This window comes from Protobothrops mucrosquamatus, unplaced genomic scaffold, assembly GCF_001527695.2.
Source record: "Protobothrops mucrosquamatus isolate PMUCROS unplaced genomic scaffold, P.Mucros_1.0 scaffold351, whole genome shotgun sequence".
Taxonomy (NCBI): Eukaryota; Metazoa; Chordata; class Lepidosauria; order Squamata; family Viperidae; genus Protobothrops; species Protobothrops mucrosquamatus.
In genome coordinates, this window is record NW_015386686.1 from 275,825 (window position 1) to 300,314 (window position 24,490).

Consider the following 24,490-nt stretch of genomic DNA (forward strand, 5'->3'; position numbering starts at 1 on the left):
TTAATTTCAGTGTAGAGGCTGCACATCTTTAACTGACTGTATAGCTTTCATTAAAAAAACAATATTTTTAAAAAATAAAACTGATTATAGCATCCATTATAGTGCTCTATAATTTAATGTATACTGTCATGTACAGCCTCTTTTTAAAATTATTATACACTCCAGCACTTAAAAAATTCCTGAATTCTTGAAATGTGAAAGAAGCATTATATCCTACTTGATATTCCACTGGTTCCATTATTTTTCTAGCCAGTTCTATACCTTTTTTTTTTAACTTGAACACTAGGGATAGGCAACTATCCAGTACCTTCCTCTGAATAGCCCAAATCTCATGAGATTGGAAGAGTCATGCAAAGTTTCCTCATTCTCACAAGAATTTGGTCCTGTAGATTTGTTTAGCTTAACTTGGAATTCTGTGAATTTCATTGTAAGACTTGATGGGAAACTGGCTTTTTTAAAATTAATATTTTTTGTAAGAATGCTTCCTGACTCCAAGTATAGACAAAAGGATTTTGGGTAATGAAACATCTGCAAGACAACAATCAAGCTCAGAGAGCACCAAGGAATCATAGGCAAAAGGAATTCTTAAAAAATGAAAAAACTATGAGAAATGTGAGCTGCTATTTTGGAAAGTGTCTCCTCCTGCTCAGAAAAATGACAAGGTAAGTCTGAGAGAGTAGGGGTGTAATTTGTCCAGCCAGGCAGCCAGACTGCTCATGACTATTCTCAACATAAGATTGATAAAACATTCTTTCCCCTTGTGATACCTCCCAAATGTTTTGGGACGACACTTCTCAGAATTCCAGGCTATGTGCTGGATGATTGTTCTGGGACCTTTCCTAACACAGCTGGAGGATGCTAGGATGAGAAAGATGATCCAGTTCTAGGTTCCACTCCTGTTTAGGAATGCAACCAATTATAAAAAATGTTTGTTGATAACTAGGTAAAAAGTCACTACAACTAACACATATATTACAAGGTGCCTTTTTTCCCCCAAAGGACCAAGCATATTATTACTTTTTTATTTTAACACCAGAATCTGTACCTGTTTTTTTGGCTGGTAATCAACTGCATTTATTAAGAACTGGGTTTATCTTAAAGCAATCTTCCTGATTTGGGGGGGGGGGGTGCAGACATTTAGTTACCTGCCAGTGTGGCCCAGAGCTACTATTATTGGACAATGTGTTGCTTGCGGGTGGGGTCTGATCAGCCAAACCTGCTTGGCAAGTCCCCAGGCCTGACTCACGAAAGAGACAGGTGGAGCCCTGCTCTGGCAGCGGCCGTCACACAGAGGCCATCAGTCCTGCACAGAGCCAAGCCCTCGCAGCACCATGGCTCTGAGTGTCAGCATCAAGAGGGTCTTCCAGCTGCCAGGGACTGGGGAGAGGCAGGTGCACATCAGCTTTCGAGGTGCGGAGGACAGGGAGTGGGGGAAGTCTGGGGTGGGTGGAAGGAGTTGCACACAGGGTTTTGGGAAGAGGGAAGACATAATACAATGGCTTAAGATTATGTCCTAGAGAAAGCTAGAATATAGCTCCGTAATATAATTGTTTCCTAATGATAGAGATTTTGTGGGACTTGTATACAACATGGAAAAATACATAAACCTGCCAGTTATTTTTTGTGTGAACATCTGTCCTTCCTTTTAGGAATATGCACACAATTATGTTTGTACTGCCACAAGCAGAACATATTTAGGAATAGCTGCTTAAATCAACAATAACAACAAAATCTTACAGTTGTTTAAAGAGGAACATTTATTAAAATTTAAAGTTTTGAAAACTGTAAGAATACACTTTGTCAGAATACCATCCTATAAAAGGCATGCTATATATTCACCATGATTGGAGGGAGGAAGCATTAGTAAAAGGAAATGCCAAAGAAAAAATAAATTTAAATGATGAAGAATCACAGATAATTAGGGGGGGGGAATCTAAAATCAATTCCTGGATAAACTTTATGGGAGAATTTGAAAACCTTCACACACATTTCTGTCATTTTGGTTGATTCTATTAAAGGCATCACCCCCACTATAGATTTTGATCTTTAAGGAACAGAATCTTCTCTCCTAAGTTCCCTTAGTCAATATATATATCATCTATCTCTTTCAATATCTATCTATTATCTATCTACCTGAAATTTGGAACTTTATCTTAAATTTCACATCCATCTGAAGCTTTGCTTCCAGCAAATATGGAAGCAAACTCCAGAACATGGAATATATATTAAGACTGGGCACAATCATTTGTGTGGGAGTAGGTTCAGTTAAAATCAAGTTTATTTCTGAATAGATTTGTATAGAATTCTACTGCTAAGGACTTAAACTGACAGCATTTGACACTGGAGAGAGAAGAATAAACAATTTTCAAAACAGTATTGGAATTCTGAATTTAATGTAAATAGGTGTTTCCTACAAGACTAATTCTGTAGAAAAAATAAATATAAATGTATAGGTACAATAATCTTACAAGGTTTCTTTAACCTATTTAGATATTTCATATTTTTCACCCCAGATTCTGATCAATATTTTGCAACTCTGGATTATATACTACACAAGCAATTTGCTTTTCAATGGAAATGTCTAATAGCCATTTTGTCAGTAGTTATTTCCTCCTTTTTCATTTAATCCTCCATTGATGGTGAGTCAGTAACTGATAATGGTCTGGTGTTCCACTGCACTGGCATATTTACTAGAGTAAATATTGAGTAAATGTTCTCAATTTTAGCAGCTTTAGTATATATGGACTTCAACTCCCAGATTCCCCCAATCATCCATGCTGACTAAAAAATTCTGACAGTTGAGGTCAGAATTGTCAAGGTTTAGAAACACTGATCTAGAAAATGCTGTAAGTGACTGGTGTGGAATGGCAATTGTCTCCATAATTTTTTGTTCTGTTTCCGTAATCTATAAAACCTCTCAGAAGCCAAATATACATGCATGTTGTTCCCACTGTAGAACTATGCATTTTGAGGTGTCAGATTGCATGAAAACTCGAGAAACATGCAAAAGTTACTACCAAAACTGGTTTAATATAAATTAGGAGTAAATTATTAAATATCCAACTGAAAAATAATATTAGCTATACTTAATGTAATATAAATACTGTAAAATGAACTTAATGTATATGTTGTCTTGACCAGCCATTACTTGTTTTAGAATGTGACCTTAAGCATACTTCATCCTGAATAGTTATGCAGCCCTAGTTTATATCAAGCATACAGTCACTTATCTCATCTCTCAGTGCATCATTTCTCTCTCCATTTTGTTTTTTCCTCTTAAGTTCCTAAGATAATGAATTGGAAAACATGAGACTTTTGTTGATTTCTGTATGTGTATTTTGAACATAACAGATATTGCACAGAGGCACGTTCTATATTCTGCAATGTAGTATAATAGTTTAATTTCCCCAAACTTGAATTTCTTGAAGTGTATTCGGGTTATAATTCCAAAATTCTGAACGTTTTGTTTGAGAGCTACACTATAACAAATTGGAGGCACCAAACTGGGTAAATGAGAGCTAAGTTTATGTCAGGAAAATTCACTTTCAAATGCTCATCGTCCACAATGTTTGCAATACATCTGTAGATGATTCTCCACTGCTCAAATGAATCTCTCTCATGCTGCTGTTAGGGGATAAAAGAGAAAAAGCATACATATTATTTTGGAGTCTATAAATAAAGGCAATGGAATGAAAGAAAAAAATACTACAATCTTCAGATAACTAGTTGCCATGGAGTGGTGGTAGAAATTACGTAAAATCCAACATGAGGGCATCTGTATTTCTCTGTTCTGAGAGCTTAAAGGAAGGTATAACATATATATTATTCTGATAGATTCTATATATCCCTTCCTGCAATGATTGAACATGAGGACCTGGATAGCTCCTAAAGCCAACACGCTGCACTGTGCAATCTCCAAAGTGCATTTGAGTCCCATTGGATAACATTTGGCTATAAAAAAAATCCAGATTTTTGAATATGGCTTTCTTTTAAGGATACATGGTACGCTCCTTCAAAGAAAATTCATACCCAGTGTTTCGTATGTTTGACTAAGTTTGTATTCCTCCCCTCCAAGGATTTACCCAGAAAACAAAGAAGATACGCTGTGGCCAGGAAGCAATCTTTGGAGAGGTAAGGAAGTATCACACTCAACAGGAAGACTTAATTTTGAATCATAGTAAGTTCGTTGGTGTGCGTGGGAAGAATATCTTTGCATTACACTGCCCAGGTTTCTCTAGAGTAGGAAGTACTACAATCTGGTGAAAGCAGGGTTGTATTATTAACTGAAAAATCAAAAACTGTTGAAAAAGAGTTTGTTAAACTATGTTCTTGCATAATTTCTCAATTATTGTAAGTCAGTATAGTTCAAAGACCATGCTGTAGCTTCAGTGAATCTGAAGTACACCAGACTGGGAAAAGTAGTGATCACTGAATACAGATAAATACTACAAACTATGTCTCATTGTGGGCGAATACAGCTTATGATCTTGCAACTTGATGTTGAATTACAAATCTCAAAAACTCTTGGCAGCATGATGATGGTGGGGGTTGATGGGTGTTCCATCAGCATCTGGAAAACCTAAATATCCACAATCCAATGTGAGGTTGCCTCAAAATTCTGTAATTAGAAAGATAAATGAATTGTATTATGACATAAACTCCCACATTTTCTGTCATCTGTTGAGATTGGACATGAACAGATGGAAAGGGGACTTTTCAGAAGCCTTGGGTATTAATTTTGGCATTATTTCATGTTTTAGCTCTTTCGCTGGCCACATTATGGAAAGTTCATTATGGAAGAAATGTTGATAATTAAAGTTTACAACTGCAGTAAAGTATTCAGTAACAGGTAGGTTCCTAACTCCCTGGGAAAATCTTTCTGCTACATTTCATTTTACAGTCGCTTGAACCTGAATCATTCATTCATGCTATACCAAAAATACATCCCATTTTTTAGTAGATACACTTTTCCCTGTTGTATCTCTGAGAGATCAGTCAAGTAATTGTAAAATAACCAATTGCTCGAGTTTCTCCCATTTAATGTTTTTATGCTTGACTTTTCTTCTTCCAGATGACATTTTCCAGTGCACGACATAAAAAGTTATGTTTTTAAGGATTTGTTATGTATAAAAGAGAAAGAAAGGACTACTACTATTTCAACATAATCTGTGTTTACATATCTTGCTACCCCATAATAAGATTTGCTTGGTTCAAACCAGATCGAAAGAGAAAGATGGGAGAGAGCCAAGAGTTTGGAGGAAGGGTTGGGCAGAAGCAGAAGGCTTAATTGCTTTGGTTCTGATAGAAATACCTTCATGGTCTCTTGTCTGATATAGTCACAGCACATAATTGCTCTCTGAAACCCAAGGGCAGCTTTCTTGCTTTAGCTAAGTGCACAACAAGCAGCTGATGATTTATTTTTATGTAACATGTTCCTGAATCTACTAGAACACCATTATATGCTTACAATTCTGTCTGTTAAGCTTTTTTTGCCTTTTATCTTGGTTTTCTTTTTGTAGATTACTTGGCACCTTAATTATCAGCCTTCAGCAGTTGGTAATGTCTGGACGACTGAACATCAGAGAGGCTCTTGTTGACAAAAACCATAGCATTACTGGGGTAAGTAATTTGATTAATATTATAGCATTTAAAATGCACAGTGATATGACACAAGCATCTCAAATCGGCCTTTTGACACACAGCACACTACCACAGAAACATTTCAGTAACTTTCTGTTGCTGAACATATCCGCAGTCATCACACAATAATTCATTGCCAACTCCAGTTCCTGGCCATCCTTAGAAACCCCCCCCCTCCCTCCCTCCCCAGGCTTCAGGTTGCATGAAATATACTTTTCAACATATTTTTTCTGTCTTGTGGGCACTCCTCTCTCCATGTTGAAGTCTGGCCAGGCAGAATCTACCTGGACTAGAAGATAAAAAGGAGCTTAAGGCACAAAGAGCCTGACATGTGGTGGCCAGCAACTTAGATTAAACCTGGAAGCCTTCGGACAGTCACTGCAGTTCCCAGGAGTTGTTTTGTTGAATTGTTGAAGAATGTTTAAGAATTGTAAGCCATCCAGAATCACTTGGCTGACTAGGGTGATTATAGAAATTGAATAAACAAACAAACAAACAAACAATAAATAAATAAATAAATAAATAAATAAATAAATAAATAAATAAATAAAACAGAGCTGAAAAACAGAGCTAAAAAGTTAAAACTTACAAGTAAAACTAAATCAGACTAAAAATTCAGAGCTAATTGGTTAACAAAACAGCAGAAATATCCTTAGATCACCAGCCATTCCCAGGCCTGCATCATACTTTTAGACTCCCCCATGCTAACTGACAAAGTCAGTTCCTAAAACTTCCAGCATGGGGTAATAGTTAACATATTTTACATGCATGCTGATATTATACAATCATGCAACTTTTGAGGCAGAGTCTAAATAAATAACGCAAACAAAGTGAGATTAACAATTAAAGGGAGTTGGAATTAGAATGAGATATGGTGTAATTAAATGGTTCAAAATTGAGAAAGGCATGTGCCAAAGTTGTATACTACCATCCTATTTATCTTATATGCAAAATATATCATGTGGAACGCTGGGTTAAAAGAAATAAAAATTGCATCTCAGATGTGCTAATTATATTACTTTGATGGCTGAGAGTGTGAAAGCTTTGAGTAATTACTTGGTTGAAAGAAACATGTTGAAATCCGGTCTGCTGTACAATATTAAAACAAACAAACAAACAAACAAATAAAGATTATGTCAATAAGCAAAAAAGAATTTGAAGTGAAGTTGAGTGAAGAAAAATAAATGTCCTTAAATTGTGGGTATTGGAGACAATTAATGATAATATTTTGGACTGCAAAGAAGAACACATAATTCATACAAGATTAAATAAACCTAAATTATTCATCAGAAGCATTAATAATAAAGCTTAAAGTTTAAAATTTAAAGTTTTGAACACATAATATTAAGACAAGAATTACTGGAACCTGGGAAAAATCAAATACAATTGAAAAAGAGGGCAACAAAATGCAAAGATAGCTAGATGACACAAGCATGGGCTTAGAAGAATTTAAAGAACTTCACAGATAATCTTGGTGAAATTCATTAAGTTACAAAGAGAGGTGGCTAAATAATTAAATATTTGGTAATTGTTTCAGAACTCAGTTTTACCACTCAAAGATTCCCTTAGCTAGCTAGCAAGCAGGAGACTGCTTTTGCACATTATTAGACAAATTCATGCAGTCCAGTAGCTGGGCAGTAGCTATGGGTGGGTCTTTTTTGTAGGGAAATGTCCTTGTTTAAATATTTGGGAGTTATAATAGTTTAGTCTTAAGTTTTACTTTTCTTCTGTAGATATATATTGAATTGGATTTGAGATATCAACCTCCGGATGGTGCTGCAGGGACATGGGTTGAGGAAGATTTTGTCTACCAGATGAAAGACAGGTACTGGAATCTGTACTAAGACACAATATATTCATTTTTAATATTCTAAATAATAATAGTATTGTTTTTTTAAACTAAAAAAATCTGTCCCGCATCTAAATAGCTTTCTAATCAGAAAGTCATAGAACACTGCTGAAATTAAGATATAGTCCCACAGTCTGATAAAGGAAGTGTGACAAATAAAAAATAAGAGACTTGTTACTGGCAAATCCAACCAGATATAACAATTGCCACATAGCTTTCAAGATGGATCCAGGTGTATTTGCAAATAGCACAAAACTCAGGTCAATCTTGGATGTGTTTTAAACTAGACTGAGTGAACTGGGAGATGTAAAATTACAGCTGACTACTATATAGAACTTTAATTCCCAAACTGGATGATTTGTAGGGGAAAGGTTTTTTTAAAAGTTATATTAGTAATGAATTTCAACAGCCAACATCTGTTTGCTTTGCATTACTCATGTTTTATTTTCCTTTATTACAGCTCTGAGATTATAATTCGCAACCCAGGATTTGAAGATTTAGAGTAAGTAGCATATTCTATATAGATGCTACTAGTCTGATACTGTATATTGCTGCTGCAATAAATGTATGGAAGTGTATACAATCCATGTGATGGTGCAATATTTCAAGTTGTGTCCCCCCCCCTTTTTTTGTGCTTTTGAGTAACTTTTGCCTCCTTAGCAAGCTTTTTGGAAATGATTTGTTGAGCACAAATTAACTGGCCCAAGGTCATGCCGCTAGCTTTGTGGTTAAGGTGAGACTAGAATTCATGGTCTTCTGTTTCTCACCTGGTGCCTTAAATGGTACACCAAACTGCCTCTCAAATTGTAGTGCTGCATACATGTAATATTAGTCGGCTTTGTACTCATATTTCAAGTAAATCTCAGTGATCAACTCAGTAGTGCTTATGATTTACAAAATACAGGATAGTGTGGGGCGGTAATGGTGGAGGCTTTCCATATAAAGCAACTGAGTGAGGTCATCTAATGGTAAGTGTGATACTCAGCTTTATATCTCTACCCCTGATTGACCAATAGGCTTCAACTCAACCTTAGCAAGATTGAGTGGCTTTGGATATTAAGGTCCTCTGCTACTGGGGGCTGTCTAGCTTTAGTTCTTCATGAGCTGGTACAAACTCAAACAGAACTAATGGCCAATTTGGAAGTCCTCCTGGACTTGCAGTTCTTGTGGCAGCCACGGCTAGGACAGCCTTGGCACAACTTTGTGTTGTGCATCAACTGCACTCTTTCCTGGACTGGGATGGCACTCATGCCTTGTTCACCTCCTTTCAGTACTCCTACAATGTCTTTAGAATTTAATCTAGTTCACTGAAATCAAAGTTTCAGAGACAATTATGTGCATTATTATTACTTAGTAAAGAATTAAATGTGCTGTTTTCCTAAGTAAGTGATTCATCTTATAAAGATTAAACCAGTAGTAATAGTAGAAATAGCACTAATAAAAATACAGTAACAAGGGAGTAAAGGAGAACGGTATGTAATGTTCTTCATTTCAAATTGTATACATTGCCTCTGGAGATAAAAGAATTATGATGAGCATGCCAGCCTTGTAATTCTTAACTTCTGGTGTGGCTATAGGGTGGCTGATGCAAAACGAGCCGCTGACCTGGATAGGAAGGCTGCAGTGCTGGGCAGGAAGCTTGTCAAAGGTCTGGAGATGGATGATGAGGAAGACGATTACTATGATGTATCTGATATGGAGTTCTCTGGGATTGTCTTCAGCTCTGTAAAGAGGTACTTTTCAACCATGAGTAGGTAGTGCTTCAATTTCTTCTCAGAAGAAAAAAGACTTCAACCTGATACATTCCAGATAAACTGCAATATCAAGAATCCTAAAGCTGCTCTAACTGTGGTGCAAAGATTTCTTTATTTCTTATTCCATCTTCCATCCAGGAGTTCAAGAGATGGTACATATAGCAGTAGCAATAACATTTAGACTTATATACCGCTCTATAGTGCTTTACTGCCATCTGTTAAAAGTTGTCTTCTCTGCAGACATTGTACATTAAAGGAAGTGCTTGGTAGGTGATTGCCTACCAGAGGATGTCATGGGGGCGGATAGGTAAACAAAATTAAGAGAAACCAACACTTGGTTTTCATAGCTTCTCCCACATTAAATCTGTCAGGAGAGCCCTGCTCCTTGGCCTCATTATTGGGGCAGAAGACTCATCAGCAATGATACCAATTCAACAGTATGTGGTTAGACAATTCTGCCTCCCTTAGGGCTGGAGGAAAGCTCTGGAAGACAGCTAGCATGTTTAGCCCAAAGGTGGCTAGAGGGTACCAGAAAGGGGAAGGCTAATACTTAGCCAAACATTCCTTTCCAAAATAGCATGTGTGCATCATTTGGGTTTATTATTAGCATTTATATCTGTGCAATACTAAAACTCTTGTGTCTGTTCTTAACCTTCAATTGGGCAAAATTGGAAGGTGTATGACAACAATTATTGAACCAAAGTAACTTAAATGGAGTAACTTACAAAATGATGGGACCCATGACTTCCATGGGAATGAAATTTTGGGAGGTTGTGTCTGCTTCACTGCCACTACACCTTCTGCCTGCTCTTCCCAGAAACCTACCCTCTTTTCTGCCTCCCTCTGGCCTCCTGCACCCAACAAACCAATAGCAAGGTCTGGCAGGCAAGTGGCAATAGACTGCTTTGGAACCAAGGTGAAATCCCTTAATGGCAATGGGCAGCAAGGAAAGGATGAGGGAGCCACTTGGATGTGTCCTTGTAAAATAGGCCTGGATGGGGGGTACTGGAGGTCAACAGGTGAGGCTTCTTCCTCCCTAGAGCCGGTGGGCCCTTGGGGACATACAAGGATGGGGAGTAGAGGTGCAATTTTCTTTGCCATCCATGGTTCTCCTTGTTCCCTTTCTCCTTAGCAAAGTGGCAGACAGTTTTGTGGATCAGCCAATGAGAATGATTTCTGATCTTCCCTTCTTTGCCTGCCTGTAATCATTCTTTTTTTCTGTTTAGGAATGGAAATATCCCTGAAAGGATGACCCAATGGGTCACAGTTTGTCTACTACTTCCTTATTTTTTTCTTTGGCCAAAGTTATGATTGTTCAAACATTTGCTACAAATATTCTGCTTGCTATTTGTAAATTAGCATTAGCATTAACTAGCAGTACCTGACAGAACTTATTTTAAAAATGTTTTATTTTAAGATGTTCATGATCTGAACAATTATATATACATGTCACAATACTAGTAATTTCAACATTAATAAAACAAAACAAAACAAAAAATTAAGGAGAGAGGTTTGGAAAATTGTTAACCAACAACATGTAGTGACAATCTGTTGCTGCAGATCAGGTATAAAGGTGCCTTTTCAGTATTCAGAAAAATAGTCACAAGTAATCATGCCATTATCACAAGCAGAAATGCAGTAGATATATTTATTTACTTACTTAGACTTGTATGTTGCTAAAATCCCTGAAGTTTCAAAACAGTTTTCAACATTCTTTCCAGCATAAGGATTTTTTTATTTAGTATGTGCATATATCTAAGCGCAGTACAGTGGTACCTTGGTGCTCCCCATTAATTGATTTCAAGAGGCTTGATGAGTACCAAAAACGATGAATACCAAACAAATTTTTCCCATAGAGAATAATGTAATGAGTCACAAGGCAGCTGACACTGACAAATTCTAGCTTGTGCGTTGAGTACCAAATGATGATTACTGGAACAATTTTTTTGCGCCAAAATGCTTTGAGTACCAACTTTGATGAGTTTCAAAGCAATTGAGTACCGAAGTACCATTGTACACATGAAACTAAAACATCAGTAACACCTAAAGCAATTTCTATTTAGTTGATTACACCAACATACATTATCCCCATGTTTACCATTACAATAATCCTATAAAATTAATCTGCTCTGGGCAGATTACTCAATGAGCTTGTGTTTGAACAAAACTAAACTCATGGTTTTAGCTACTAGAATGCAGTGTTTTGACACATCATGTAGTTTGAATGTAATAGCACTGTTACATATATTAATGGAAATGTAAAATTAAATTTAAATACCATCTTTTTTTTCAAAGTAAAAGCATCTGATTACATTTAAAATTAAATGTTGATTACTGTCATTATCCTGATGAAACAAATAAATAAATGTGTTTTGAGCATAATTAATGAAATTAATTTAGTTCTTCAACAGACTTTCACAAGCTGTAATATTAGGGAAATGTCTGCATTTATAGATTTGAGTATGTAGCTATTTATTCATTATTTTTATCTTTTTATTCCAATGCACTCTGCATTCCAAAACAAAAATAACAGTTCAAATAAAATGACAGATAAGATAGTAATTAATGTTGGATGTTTCATTTTAGCCGTTCTAGGGTTTTCTCCAAGTGGGATCACTATGCATCTCCTAGACCACAGAACTTCCAGGTAATGTATTTGCCACTTTTACTGTGAATTTTGAATTTCTAGCCATTTTGAACCAGTGGGGTGCATTTGAAATTATGAGAGGAAGCTCTGGCATTCACATAAAATGGCTATCTTGGATGGAAGTGTCCCTACTTCACAATAGTTGCTCTGATGGGCACAGCAGGTTATAAATAACCCAGTTACCAGAAGGCAAATTTGAGAAGTTGCTTCTTGCTCTTCCTGTAGTCCTCAATGATGTCCCTTGTTAGCCCAGTTTATCTTGTCTTTTTTTTCCGCCAAGTAAGTAGACATGTAAAGAATGCACAGGGCTGTTTTTTACGAAAGAAGATTGTGCAATCTAGAGCCATGCTTGTCAATAAAGACGACACTAGAGCTTAGTGGTATTTTTGTTTTATTTATTGAATATAGCATTTTTTATTGAAGAATTAAAATCAGGGGGACAGAAAGCCTGACAGACACATATGAATAGTTGACCTCTTGGAATCTCTGCCAATAAATCATTCAAAAGAATGCTCTATAACTCATATTTCTTACCTGATTTTGAAAACCATGTATTTGTTTATAACTTCCATTAATGATTGAGCAATCATTCCAGCAAATCTGAAAGTAAAAGGAAACATTGATTGATTTTTACAAATCAACAAGTAGTTAATTTAATTCCTCTCACTTTATACTGATATATCTAGACTGATTCTAGGAAATATATTGTCTCCCTAGATTGGCATCAACATAATTGAAGCTCAGAAGTTGGTTGGAGTTAATATTGACCCTTTTGTGGTAGTGAAAATTGGAGGTGAGAAAAGACACACAGCAACACAGAAATCCACCAACTGTCCTTTTTACAATGAGGTATGCAACTAGAAAAAAGTGTACATAATTCTATTCTCAGACTTGTCAATCTAATGCATGTGAGCACAGTTATATAGCCAACTGCTTACCACAAGCTTGTTTTAGCTTTAGAGTTCATTTTTGATACAGTTCTTTAACATATTATGAAACTTACCAGATTGACATGAAAACCATGTACAAATTGTTCTATGTATTGTAGTCAGATGTACTTGTGTTATTATGTAACTTAAGTACTTGTGTTATTAAGCTATTTGAAGACACAGTAGATTAATAAATAAAATTATAGTTTATCATAGTATATGAGGCAACTATCTTGTGTACATGAGCGATATATAGAATTATAAAGTTTGAAGGACTGTTAGGCCAGGGCTCCTCAATCTTTTCTTGCTCATAATCCTCTTCTGACCTTCATTTACCTCTTTGATCTCCCTGTTGAAAAAATGTGTTTTACCATATGCACTGTTTATTAATCTATCAGATAATATAACTATAACTAAGATAATAGATAGATAGATAGATAGATAGATAGATAGATAGATAGATAGATAGATAGATAGATAGATAGATAGGTAGATAGGTAGATAGGTAGACTATATATAAAAGTTATAATAGCTAACAAAACAATTCCCTGCAAACATATTTGTGTAGTAGCACAGAAAATTCTTAGAGACATGAAATGCAGTAGCGTAAGACTTCCTAGAAATAAGGCAGCCCCCCCCCGAAGAGCCATATTACTCCACTGAAAACTGCTGATTTAAACCATTAAATCTCAACTCAACTCCTTGCTTGATTCAGGAACCCTATTTAAAATATTCCTGAGAGATGGCAAAGGAAGAACTGTTTGAACACATCTGATAAACAAGAGTACCTAATCTATTTCAGAAATAAATTCCAATCTCCAAGGACTCTTACTTTTAGGCAGGTTTCCTAACAATTAGTCAGAGTCTGTTTTCATCTAAAAGCACATTCTATACCCTGGGATGATCTGCAGTATCTTTTGGCCTTGTTAAATATATAAATTAATCTTCAAGCCCTATAGAAAAGGATTTTCCATTTAGAAATATTGGGACCTGTAAGGAAGCTCTTTTCTTACATAGCTTCTTGTTGAAAATATTCTCCATAGTATTATATATGATGCTTGGCATAAGGTAGAACTTAATTTTTACACGAAATGTAATATTTATATTTTTTCCTTTTTCTTCCAGTATTTTACTTTTGATTTTCATGAACCAAGAGATATTCTATTCCACAGACTGATAGAGATTTCTGTAAGTATACTAGCTACTAGATATGGGGTAGAAGCGAGATGAGGGTAGATGACCAATGGCCTTACATCATATCATGAAGTGAGCAATAAAGTAAAAATACAGTTTCTCATTTATTCTTCTAAAGTTGCAGCTGTTCTTTGTCACAGATCTATGAGAGCTAATCATATCATATTTTATCACATTGGCAGCCATTAGAGATGTATAACCTTTACTTTGTGCGTTTCTCTTACAAGAAATGTATTATTATTCAGATGTTTGACATTCTAGTTTATAAACTAATTCAATTAAACATGCAATTATGAAAAGAAATACTTGGCAAGTGATGTTACTGAGAAAAAGAACTTTGACTTATTGTCTTGTAGAAACTAATTTGTGAAACTTGTTTCAGTTTTATTAATACCATTTAACTGGGCTATAATTGCTACTTGTTTTAAACCCAGTTATCAGCTGTTCAGTATCCTCCCCATTCTCAAGCCAAATGCTAGGCTTTTCTTGGCAATAGTTGGCTTCTGTAGCACATATGGCTTATCTGCCATATGACTTAGAACTGAGAAATACCTTTATATTCATGTACAGGTCTTCCATTCAAAGAAGATTCCCTTCCTGGGCACTCTCATAGGCACTTTCAAGATAGATCTTGAGACTGTATACAATCAGCCAGGTACTGTACCATGAGGCTGCTATCATGCTAAAAGTTGCTTCTTAGTTCTCTTTTGCCGTTGCTTTGAATTACCTGCTTTGAGTCCATAACGCAGAGTCAAACTTGCAACGTCACGTGACATGTCGTGATGTATCGCAGCTTTTTTGGCATTGCCGGCAATGGGGTAGGCACGGTTTCGCTATGATGCATCTGGCCCACGGGCCGGCAGTTTGACACCCTTGTCATAACGTGTTCTAGCCTTTCATTGTGGGTTGATCAAAAATTAATCAATCTGTTTGAAATGGATTTGTTTGTGATAAGTATCATTCACTTCCAACAATGTCTAAAAATGAAAATTAAAAATGAGTTCTCCCAGTACTTGGTCCCTTCAAGAAGGTCCATGATCAAGATTCTTAGCTGAGAAAAATTGAATTGGGTCATTAAATCTGGCCAATATTTTCAGGGCTGGTTAAAGACTTTTTGCTGTATGACGTTGATCAAATCATGTTTGTGAAATTTACCCAGCTGGCACTAAAATATATTAGCAATTAATTTGTTTCCCTTTCACATCCTGCCCATATCCTGATCACTTGGTACTGCACATTGCCTAATTGTTTATCTTCTAAAATCTGATGTCATTTGAGATTAGTACTCCCAAAGTTTTTCAATATATTAGATCAATGCCAGGTTGGGATTGGAGCCATATGATGCTCATGGCAATCTTTCAGTAAAAGTTTATGTGTTCTGTGTTATAGCTTTCTTTATAAGCAATCTGAAGAGCTCTGCTAATTTCTGGGAAGGAATAACTGACCTATGCTTGCTAAGTATTATGTCAATCCATCAATTTTAGTTTTCTTCTGGGTCCTTTGTTCAAGACACTGATAGTCTAGATTTAGAATTTGTAGGCATTATGGTTTGTTTATATATTTATATGAATTATGTGGCCACCCATCCCATACTAGTAGCTCTGGGTAGTGTATAAGGATTAAAAACACAAAATCACGCAACATATAACCAATCAGGCAGTCAAGGATAAACAATAACCCCAGTCATAAAAAAGTACATCAACAAAAGAAGAGCTCATCTAACCTTCTGACTCAAACTCCTAATAATCTAAATTAGATCCAGAGAAATTGTGATTCAATTGTTTTCTCTTTATGCATTTAGACCATAGGTTCTACCAGAAGTGGGCTGTGATTAATGACCCAAAGGACACCAGAGCAGGAATAAAAGGCTTTGTAAAGTGCAACATTTCTGTCATGGCTCGGGGGGATGTAATGGGTTCCTTTCCCACCTCATCCAGCAGTCAGAATGAAGACATTGAAAAGTAAGTCTGTGGTGGTGAAAGGTGTATAGAATGTTGTCTTATGAAGTTAGTAGTAAGAGGACAGTTTTCTTACTCTTATAGATAAAGAAAAGATCCAGAAGTGCAGTGCTTAATCACAAACTTGGGAAGTTTGCTTTATTTATAAATTCTATTGTTTAGCACAGGAAAGAACTTGAGCATTCAAACAGAGTGAGTTTCAGGTTTCCTCTTTCTTTCTCCCTCTAAAATTGTTGTCTGTCCTCTTTTACTTTTGGGATCTTCTCCTTGTCCCACTATCAGTACAGGCCACCCATCATTTCCCGAGTGCAAGAATAGATAATGTCATCTTCTGCTTACTCCAAGTCCATATTTTGAAGCTCCATGTCAAAACTGGTTTTATGTCTTAAACTATTTTAAGCCTTTCTGAACCAGGCAAAGGATCCAAAATACTATAAACGCTGTAAAGCTACTTTGCTTTAATAAAGAATAGAACAATCCTTAAAAAAAGGGGGGGGGAGAGACATTGAGACACTTGCCTACACAAGGCTAGTAAACAAAGTTTGTCTTCTCTGCATGGATGGGGAAGGCAAGAAGTAGGAAGAATAACCAATCGGGTTCTGCAGTAGCCATATTTTGGACTGGGCACCAACCCACTGCAGATTAGACTTAAATCTTTAAGCTCAGCTTCAGCAATAGTTGGAAACAGTAAGAAAGACAGTTCAGTCTGGCTGCAGTGTGGACTTCTCAGTTTCTCTCCTCATTCTAATCCAAGGAATGATGATACAGTTGCCTCCTTTTCTGAAAAGGGAGTTATGATTGTATTATATTAAAAATAATCAGGCATATGTTGCTTGCAAAAAAATATATTTTGAGAGGCCCCAAGTTTGTTTTTTGTTGAGTTCATGGACATTCATGTTATTTTCATGGAATGATGTAGAATTTTTTTTCTTCTAGAATGTGTTTCTTTGGGGATTTTTTTTTAACTTGCTGGTCCAGTTTCAAACTCTGTTATTTTTTGGTAGTCTCTCATCCAAGTACTAACCGAGTCTAACCTTGTTTAGCAACTAGGCAAAGGTGGCTGTGTACCTTGCTGTGTAGCAAGATACGTTTGTTGGTTAATTGAAAAGCAGATAATGAGGGAATGAACTGTTGTTCTGATTTTATTCTCCAGAATTTGTATCCTTAGTTAATCAAAGGATTATCCCTCCTAATTGATCAAATATCTTCTTTTCAGGAACTTATTGCTTCCTAAAAAAGTTCCAGCTGAGAGACCCTGGGCCAAATTCTGCATCAAAATATACAAGGCAGATGGTTTGCCCAGTATGAGTGCAGGAATCATGGGTGGCTTTTCAAAAATCATGAGTGAGAAGAAAGTCTTCATTGATCCTTATGTGCAGATTTCTTTTTCTGGACAGCAGGTAATTCTTTTTTTTTCTGCATATTTTATTATTAAAAGATTCATGAAATAGACCGATCCATTCAACTTTAGTGCTGAGCTTTTTGAATAGGTCACATAGAACTTAAGAACAGATCATTAAGACCTTAGGAAACAATATGACCCACTCAGGATTCCTCTAATTGCTGGTTGTGGAATAAATTCCAAAGCTTCCCTAATGTATGCTTAGGCAATTTCCCCTAATGCCTCATTTTGTTGCAGCCTCTTAGTCTTACAATATGCAATTAATACAATCCCAATGTAGGATTTGCTGACAGTGTAACAGGGGACGTAAGGCTTTTCCTACTACTGAGTTAAAAAGTTATCTGTCCTTATCTGAGAGCAGTGTGGTGGCTCAGTGGTTAAGACATTGGACTTCTAAGTGGGAAAGCTAACAGCCCAATTTCAAGACCTGACCATCAACATGATTGGATGAGCTCCCGTCCTTGCACTAGCTCCTGCCAACCTAGCAGTTTGAAAGCATGCAACTGCGAGCAGATAAATAGGTATCACTTCAGTGGGAAGGTAACAGTGCTCCGTGATGTCATGCTGTTCACATGATTGCAGAAATGTCTTCAGCCAGCACTGGCTCAATGGCCTTGAAACTGAGATGAGTACCACCCCCTACAGTCAGCAACAAGTAGCAGAGTAAAATCCACAGTGACTCCTTTACCTTTACTTTACTTTACCTCATCTGAGTTAGGCAAAAATGTTGTTCCCATTGTCAATTCCTATACTGCCTCTAATGCCTCCATTCCAACCACTGCCAGTCAATGACTTATAATGGATTACAAAGCAAGGCAACTTAATGAAAACAAGAGGAATAATAAGCATAATTATGGTTGATTGTGCTATATAGTAATTAGATGCATATAGGGACATAAACACAGTGCAAGACTCTTTAAGAAAAAATGTTTTTCAGATGTGAAGCCCTAAACTTAAATTTACAAGAATCTAGACATGGCCATAGAACAATTCCCCTTTAAGGAAAGGTGACAACGTTTGGAGCAAATTGTTTGTTTAAAAGATGGGTAAATGGGGCATTTATCCTAGATGGGAATTCAGGGAGTTGCAATCTCAAGACATCTGAATGAGGTCAAGGAATGGAAAGGCTAATCTGAACAATTCCATGCTCCCTCACTCTTCTAATATTGTTTTATCATCAACTGTGATCTTTGGTTCTATTCTTATAATGTTCTTTCATTTAGGGAGAAACATCAGTTGAAAGTAGCACTATAGAACCAATTTGGAATGAACAAATAACATTCATTGAAATGTTTCCACCTCTTGTTCGAAAAATAAAAGTCCAGCTACTGGATGATGCAAACATTGGAGATGTTGCCCTTGCTACACATTTCATTGATCTGCAACAAATATCTGACCCTGGGAGAAATGGTGAGTTTGTCAGAGACATTGCCTTATATCAGACCATAGCTCTATCTAGCACTTTGTTATCAGAACTGCTGCTTTAGCTGATTGGAAGTCTCTCCGAGGTATCAGGCAAGATTCTTTCCAGCCTTAACCCAGGAGAAGTCAAGGATAGAAGCAGCAAACATTTAGCTTGGAAAGCAGAGATTTTTCTATTGAGCTACAGCTCCTTAGAACATCCTAGCTGATAGATGATGGTCTTTACCTTTTGTCTATTACCCTGTTTATCTATTTAATTTAATTAAAAATTAATTATAAAATTAATTTATACATTAATTTATACATTTACAAAAAAGCAATGATTTGTGTCAATACCAAGTGTTATAGCCATGGCACAAGATGTACAAAATACTCTGTAGGACTGTTTTGACCATATTGTATAGGCTAATTATATATGAAATAGAAGAAAACTTTAAACAAAAGGTTTTACTTAAATGGTTCACAAAAGGGACTCAATGTTTGTCAATAGGAATTCCACAGGGTCATTACCAAGTAAGCTTTATCACTTTTGCACATCAGCTTAACATATTTTTCCGGTGAACGTTTGAGATAGATGCCTAATATAGCCATAAATGGGCAACGGAGGTTTTATAAAAGTTTTATATTACATTTTCTTATTGTATCCTTGATTCAGTATAGTAATATAGCCTGCAAAATTATTGGAAGGATGGGGCATCTTTTCTTCAACTATAATTCAGCTGAGAAATTATTATATACAGTATCTCTGTTTACTAATGTGTGTGGTGAGACATAGCTAGGAAATATATCTACTGGGTGATACCAGGCTGAGGGATATAGCCACAACTAGTCCTCTGAATTTCTGTGTGATAACAGCATGCCAAATATCTCTTTAAGTCCTCAACTTATGACCATAATTGGAACCAGAATTTCCATTGCTAAGTGCCAGTTAAGTGAGTTGTGCCCAATTCTATGACCTTTTTAGCTACAGTTAAGTGAATTGCTATGGTCATTAAATGAATCACATGGTCATTAAGTGAATCTGACTTCCTCCATTGACTTTGCTTGTCGGGAGCTTCATGGGAAGGTTGGAAATGACAATCGTGTGACTCCAGCATCTTCATTATAAATACATGTCAATTGTCAAGCACCTGGGTTTTGATTATTTGAGTTCAGGAATGTTGTGATGGTCATAAGTGCAAGAACCAGTCATAAGTCACTTTTTTCATAATGTTGAATCGTCATTAAGTAAATGGTTATAAGTCAGGGACTATCTGCTTATGAAAGATCACCAAGGAAGCATGACCTATACTTCATTGTCAAAATGGTCCTGTAAACGTGCAAATCTGAACCAAATGCTGGTATATTCAAAAACATATTTTCTTCCCACCAGGCTTTAACCCCACTTTTGGACCAACTTGGATAAATTTATATGGTTCATCCCAGAATTCAACCTTGCGAGATATACACAAAGATCTCAATGAAGGTCTAGGTGAAGGCATCTTCTATCGTGGACGCCTTCTTATGGCCATTACAGTAGAGATTTTCAGTACTATCCAGGCAGCAGAAAAGAAGCCAGCAGAAGTTCTTAAAGGGGCCTTAAGCAAACTCAAGTTGAAGAAGAAGAGCAAAAAGGCCAAAGAGAAGTCCAAAACTTCTGTCAAGGAGCATCATCAAAGCCAGGCTGATATTAGTACCACTGAGGAGGCTGAACAACCAAGTGAAGTGATTGTGGAGGTAGAGGACCTCCATCCTCTCCCAGAGGTGAGTCTCGGTAATCACAGAAATCATAGAAAAGTGAAATTATCTTATATGAAGCCTTCTCTATATTTGGTGTTTAATAAATGATGGCTAAAACATCATTTCCCCCTTTAACACCTACAATATTAAACTTTAAATAGTAAAGAAATGAATACAAATAACTGTAATAAATTTTAAATATTATAAAACATTGTGATCTAAATTAACAAGATAAAATCCTTCTTTAGAGAAAAACATTAGGCAATTTGTAATCTGTCACTGAATCTTTAGAGTGTTCTCTATTTCTTATTCTCCCCTCCTCCTAAGACTTAGGCGTAGTTTTAAAGATGGAGTAATTGTTTAATGACTTGGGCCACTGATCTTTTTTTACTTCAATTTTTTATTTTACTCAGAAGATTAAAGTACAAAATCCAAAACAAAAAAAGTTAACATAGACAAAACTAGACAAGGACATTAAAAAAATGTGAATTAAAAAGGACAAAGAACAACTCCCCTTTTTATCCCCTCTACTTGAATACTATCAAATATTTTGCAACAATAAGATGTTTTTGTAATTTTTTTTTTGTAAAACTCCAGCAAGCGGTTATAAAATAGATCAGAAGTCAACTAGTTGTAAATCTCTGTTTAAAGCTCCAGTGAAGCCTTTTAAAAATAAAAGCTATGCAGTTAGTTTGCACAGCTATGCCCATAAAGAGACTCCTGTCTATCTAATGCTATTTCCTTTCTATGTATAGAGGTGATTTTTTTTTTGATAACATAATGTTTCTAACCTTCAGCTAAGGTCTCTCTATGTGTTACTATGATCAACATCCTGATTTTTTTTTAATAAAAGGAAGAAATTAAAAGTGATTTGAGGTAGTTGAAATTCAACATAGAGAAACTTTGGGATGAAAGGGATTAAAATAATTATCATTGCTTTTCCTGATCAAAGCATCCACTTGCATAAAAGGGAAGGCAAGGTATGAATGAAAAAATGAAATAGGAAGAAAACACCATTTACCTTTTAAACATTCTCAAAGTTATTTTATTTTAAAATCTGGATTATTATCTGTGTTCTACTAATCCCAATATATTTAGACGCAACACATTGTGTATTTACTCCTTTAAGCAAAATTCAGCTTTCAGTTCCCACCCTTTTTAGACAAATATTGATGCAAGTTTATGTTATGCTAGAGTACTGCCAAGACTAAATGCCATCATGTGTGTGTGTGTGTGTGTCTGTAAACACATTAAATTTAAAAATACAGTTTGAATTAATCTGTGAATCAATATTTTCTATTATTATAAAGAACCAAACTGAAAACTTTTTCTTCAGAATGCCCTAGGAGTGAAAGAAGAATTCCTTCTCTTTGCATCATTTTTTGAAGTGACTATGATGGATCCCTCAGTAGGAACCAAACCTGTAAAGTTTGAAATCTCTATAGGTAAGTGACAGAAGCTTCCGTTCTTTTTAATGTAAAACATTTTCTCTTTTTCATCCCTCTGCCATGCATTCTTCTCTTCCATCCTTTACTATAGAGATCTTCAAACTTGGCCCTTTTATGACTTGTGGACTTCAACTCCCAGAATTTCTCAGCCAGCACGCCTGGCTGAGGAATTCTGTGAGCTGAAGTCCACAAGTCATAAAAAGGCCAAGTTTGAAGACCCCTGCTTTACTAGAACTCTACAACTTTGAAACAGCCTGCTCTAAATTGGTGCCCTTCAGATGCATAGGCCCAGAACTGCTGTACTATTACGTTCAGTGAACATGGTCAAAGTCCTTGTCTTCAGGAAATTCAGATTTCACATTTCTTAGGTGGCACCTGCTGGGAAGAGCCTCATATGATATTATTTTTCTATTTAGACTAAGCTCTGTGAGAAAGCTTCCAGTTCTTTTTATTAGTCCATAGCTTTATTTGACTTTAAGAGAGTAAGGTTTTTATTCTTGTTTAGTTTGCAGCTGAGCTGTGGGTTTGTCTAAGTCTAAGAATTAACAACCATAAAATAGCTAAGGAGTTCCTTAGATAATAGTCTCTCACAATTGCTCTTCAAACAGCTGAAAAAATGGAAATATGTTAGTTTTCCTTGTCTGAGTTAGAAAAAAGAGGAAATGCATTATTGGTCTAAATTCAGATCAGATTTGGCTTAAAGATGGCCTTCATCAACCTGATGTATGCTAGGAGAGAGATGAAATGTATCAGTTGATATCCTTAGAACTTGTATAGCTTTTGATACCATGGCTCATGGTATTCTTTTGGAGTGCTTAAACAAAGAGGAAGTTGGTAGCTTCATGCTAATTGAATAAAGATGCTTTTCTAGCCATGTCATATCAAGTGTCCAGGTATCTTCTGCCAAGTCTGAGTGAGGAAATCTGACACAACAGCTTGTAGGACTTAGGCTTAAACTGTCTCCAGGACTTCAATTTCCTAATAGTCTATCTGTGCTCTTAGGTTTTTTACAGAATAACTAGATAATATAATACTAATAGTTATTCTCTTTTCTGAAATAAGGTTTATATTGTTCAACTACTTAGGAATTATTAATTGTTTTACCCAGGGTTTTTAGGTTTTTAAAAAACTAAATGGTTTTAATTTTATATTTTTATAAATGACCTAAACCAGTTTATGGAATTGGAAGCTTATACATTACTTAAATTCATAGAGATAAATGATAGATAGATAGATAGATAGATAGATAGATAGATAGATAGATAGATAGATAGACAGACAGACAGACAGACAGACAGACAGACAGACAGACAGACAGACAGACAGACAGATGAGATAGATAGCAGATATTATGAACAGTAGATTACATGTTATCTTTATGTCCAAATCAAACAAAAATTCTGATATAACTAAACATATTAAATGTGCTACAATAACAAAGAATAAACATGTTTAACTTCAAGGGAACTATGGAAAAACTGAAGAAGTTACTACTAAGATATCTGTGAAAGGTGAGAAGGGAGAAAAGAGTGAAGAAAAACAGCCTTTGCTAGATCCCCTTTCAGATGAAGAGCTGGATGTTGAAGTCATGCCTCCAACTACAGTTTTGCTTGATAAGTCTATGACTGTGAACCAAAGACCAGAACCCACTGAATATGACAGGTAATTTCTCAATAGTTTTATGTCATTTGAATTTCCATATTTTAATTAACTTGTACTATTAATTCCATTTGCAAAGAAACCAAGGTATAAACTTTAGTGCTCATTCATGGCCAGAAAATCTATTTTTAAAATTGAAATTTGCTGTTTCTGTATAGAGTAATTTATATTGCATCTACAAGATACACAACATTTACCTGGTTTTTAGGAGCCAGTTTGAATCTCAGTTCTTGATAGCAGTAAGTTCTTCAATGCTTATAGAAAGCTTATTATATTTATAATCCTATTCCATCAGGAACAATTCACCAGTAAGTTACATTTGAATCTTAGGGCCACTCTCCAATTTTATTTCATGATAGAGGAACTCATTTTCATTTGTCATTTCATTTTCATTTACCATGAGCAAGCAGTTTATAGCTCAGAAGCTGTATAAGGCCTTCAGCAGCAAAAGCCACAGCCCTAGCAATGATTAGCAGGCATGCAAGTTTTCCTGTTGCCATGAATGGTGGAAAAATTAAGCAACCAGGTTCCCACCTGGCAATTAAATGGCAGGGATCAAGTTGTTCATTTCTTACAGCTACTCACAGCAGGAAATGAACAATCTGTAGTGGATCACTGGGAGAAAGAGGACTATGGATTGAGAATGTCAATGTGTATAAGAGAAGTTACGTATGTAGCGCTACCTCCTCAGAGGCCGCCAATGCCCAGGCCCTCCCGGCCATGTCCCCCCTTGTCCAGCCTTGCAGCAATGTTCTTTAGAGATCGATGAGATGTCTTACAACCGGAACTCACGCAGCATTAATGGGTGGCAGGCTCTTCTTGTTGAAGCAGGACTTTCAGGCACGAACTTAACCAGTCACAGTGGTTGA

General features: G+C 36.0%; 1 protein-coding gene across 1 annotated transcript in view; it reads left to right on the forward strand.

The window, feature by feature from the left end:
* Positions 1 to 1,326: 1,326 nt before the first annotated feature.
* LOC107287114 (fer-1-like protein 4) overlaps positions 1,327 to 24,490 on the forward strand; it is a 58,593-nt gene continuing 35,429 nt past the window's right edge. Inside the window, exons 1-17 of the mRNA XM_015815582.1 lie at positions 1,327 to 1,410; positions 4,076 to 4,131; positions 4,761 to 4,849; positions 5,520 to 5,619; positions 7,374 to 7,465; positions 7,950 to 7,991; positions 9,067 to 9,222; positions 11,830 to 11,890; positions 12,608 to 12,739; positions 13,945 to 14,007; positions 14,584 to 14,668; positions 15,815 to 15,974; positions 17,188 to 17,371; positions 18,597 to 18,783; positions 20,168 to 20,538; positions 21,851 to 21,959; positions 23,426 to 23,624. Coding sequence (XP_015671068.1) covers positions 1,332 to 1,410; positions 4,076 to 4,131; positions 4,761 to 4,849; positions 5,520 to 5,619; positions 7,374 to 7,465; positions 7,950 to 7,991; positions 9,067 to 9,222; positions 11,830 to 11,890; positions 12,608 to 12,739; positions 13,945 to 14,007; positions 14,584 to 14,668; positions 15,815 to 15,974; positions 17,188 to 17,371; positions 18,597 to 18,783; positions 20,168 to 20,538; positions 21,851 to 21,959; positions 23,426 to 23,624 — 2,165 coding nt within the window. The 5' untranslated portion in view covers positions 1,327 to 1,331. The remainder of the gene's footprint in view (positions 1,411 to 4,075; positions 4,132 to 4,760; positions 4,850 to 5,519; positions 5,620 to 7,373; positions 7,466 to 7,949; positions 7,992 to 9,066; positions 9,223 to 11,829; positions 11,891 to 12,607; positions 12,740 to 13,944; positions 14,008 to 14,583; positions 14,669 to 15,814; positions 15,975 to 17,187; positions 17,372 to 18,596; positions 18,784 to 20,167; positions 20,539 to 21,850; positions 21,960 to 23,425; positions 23,625 to 24,490) is intronic.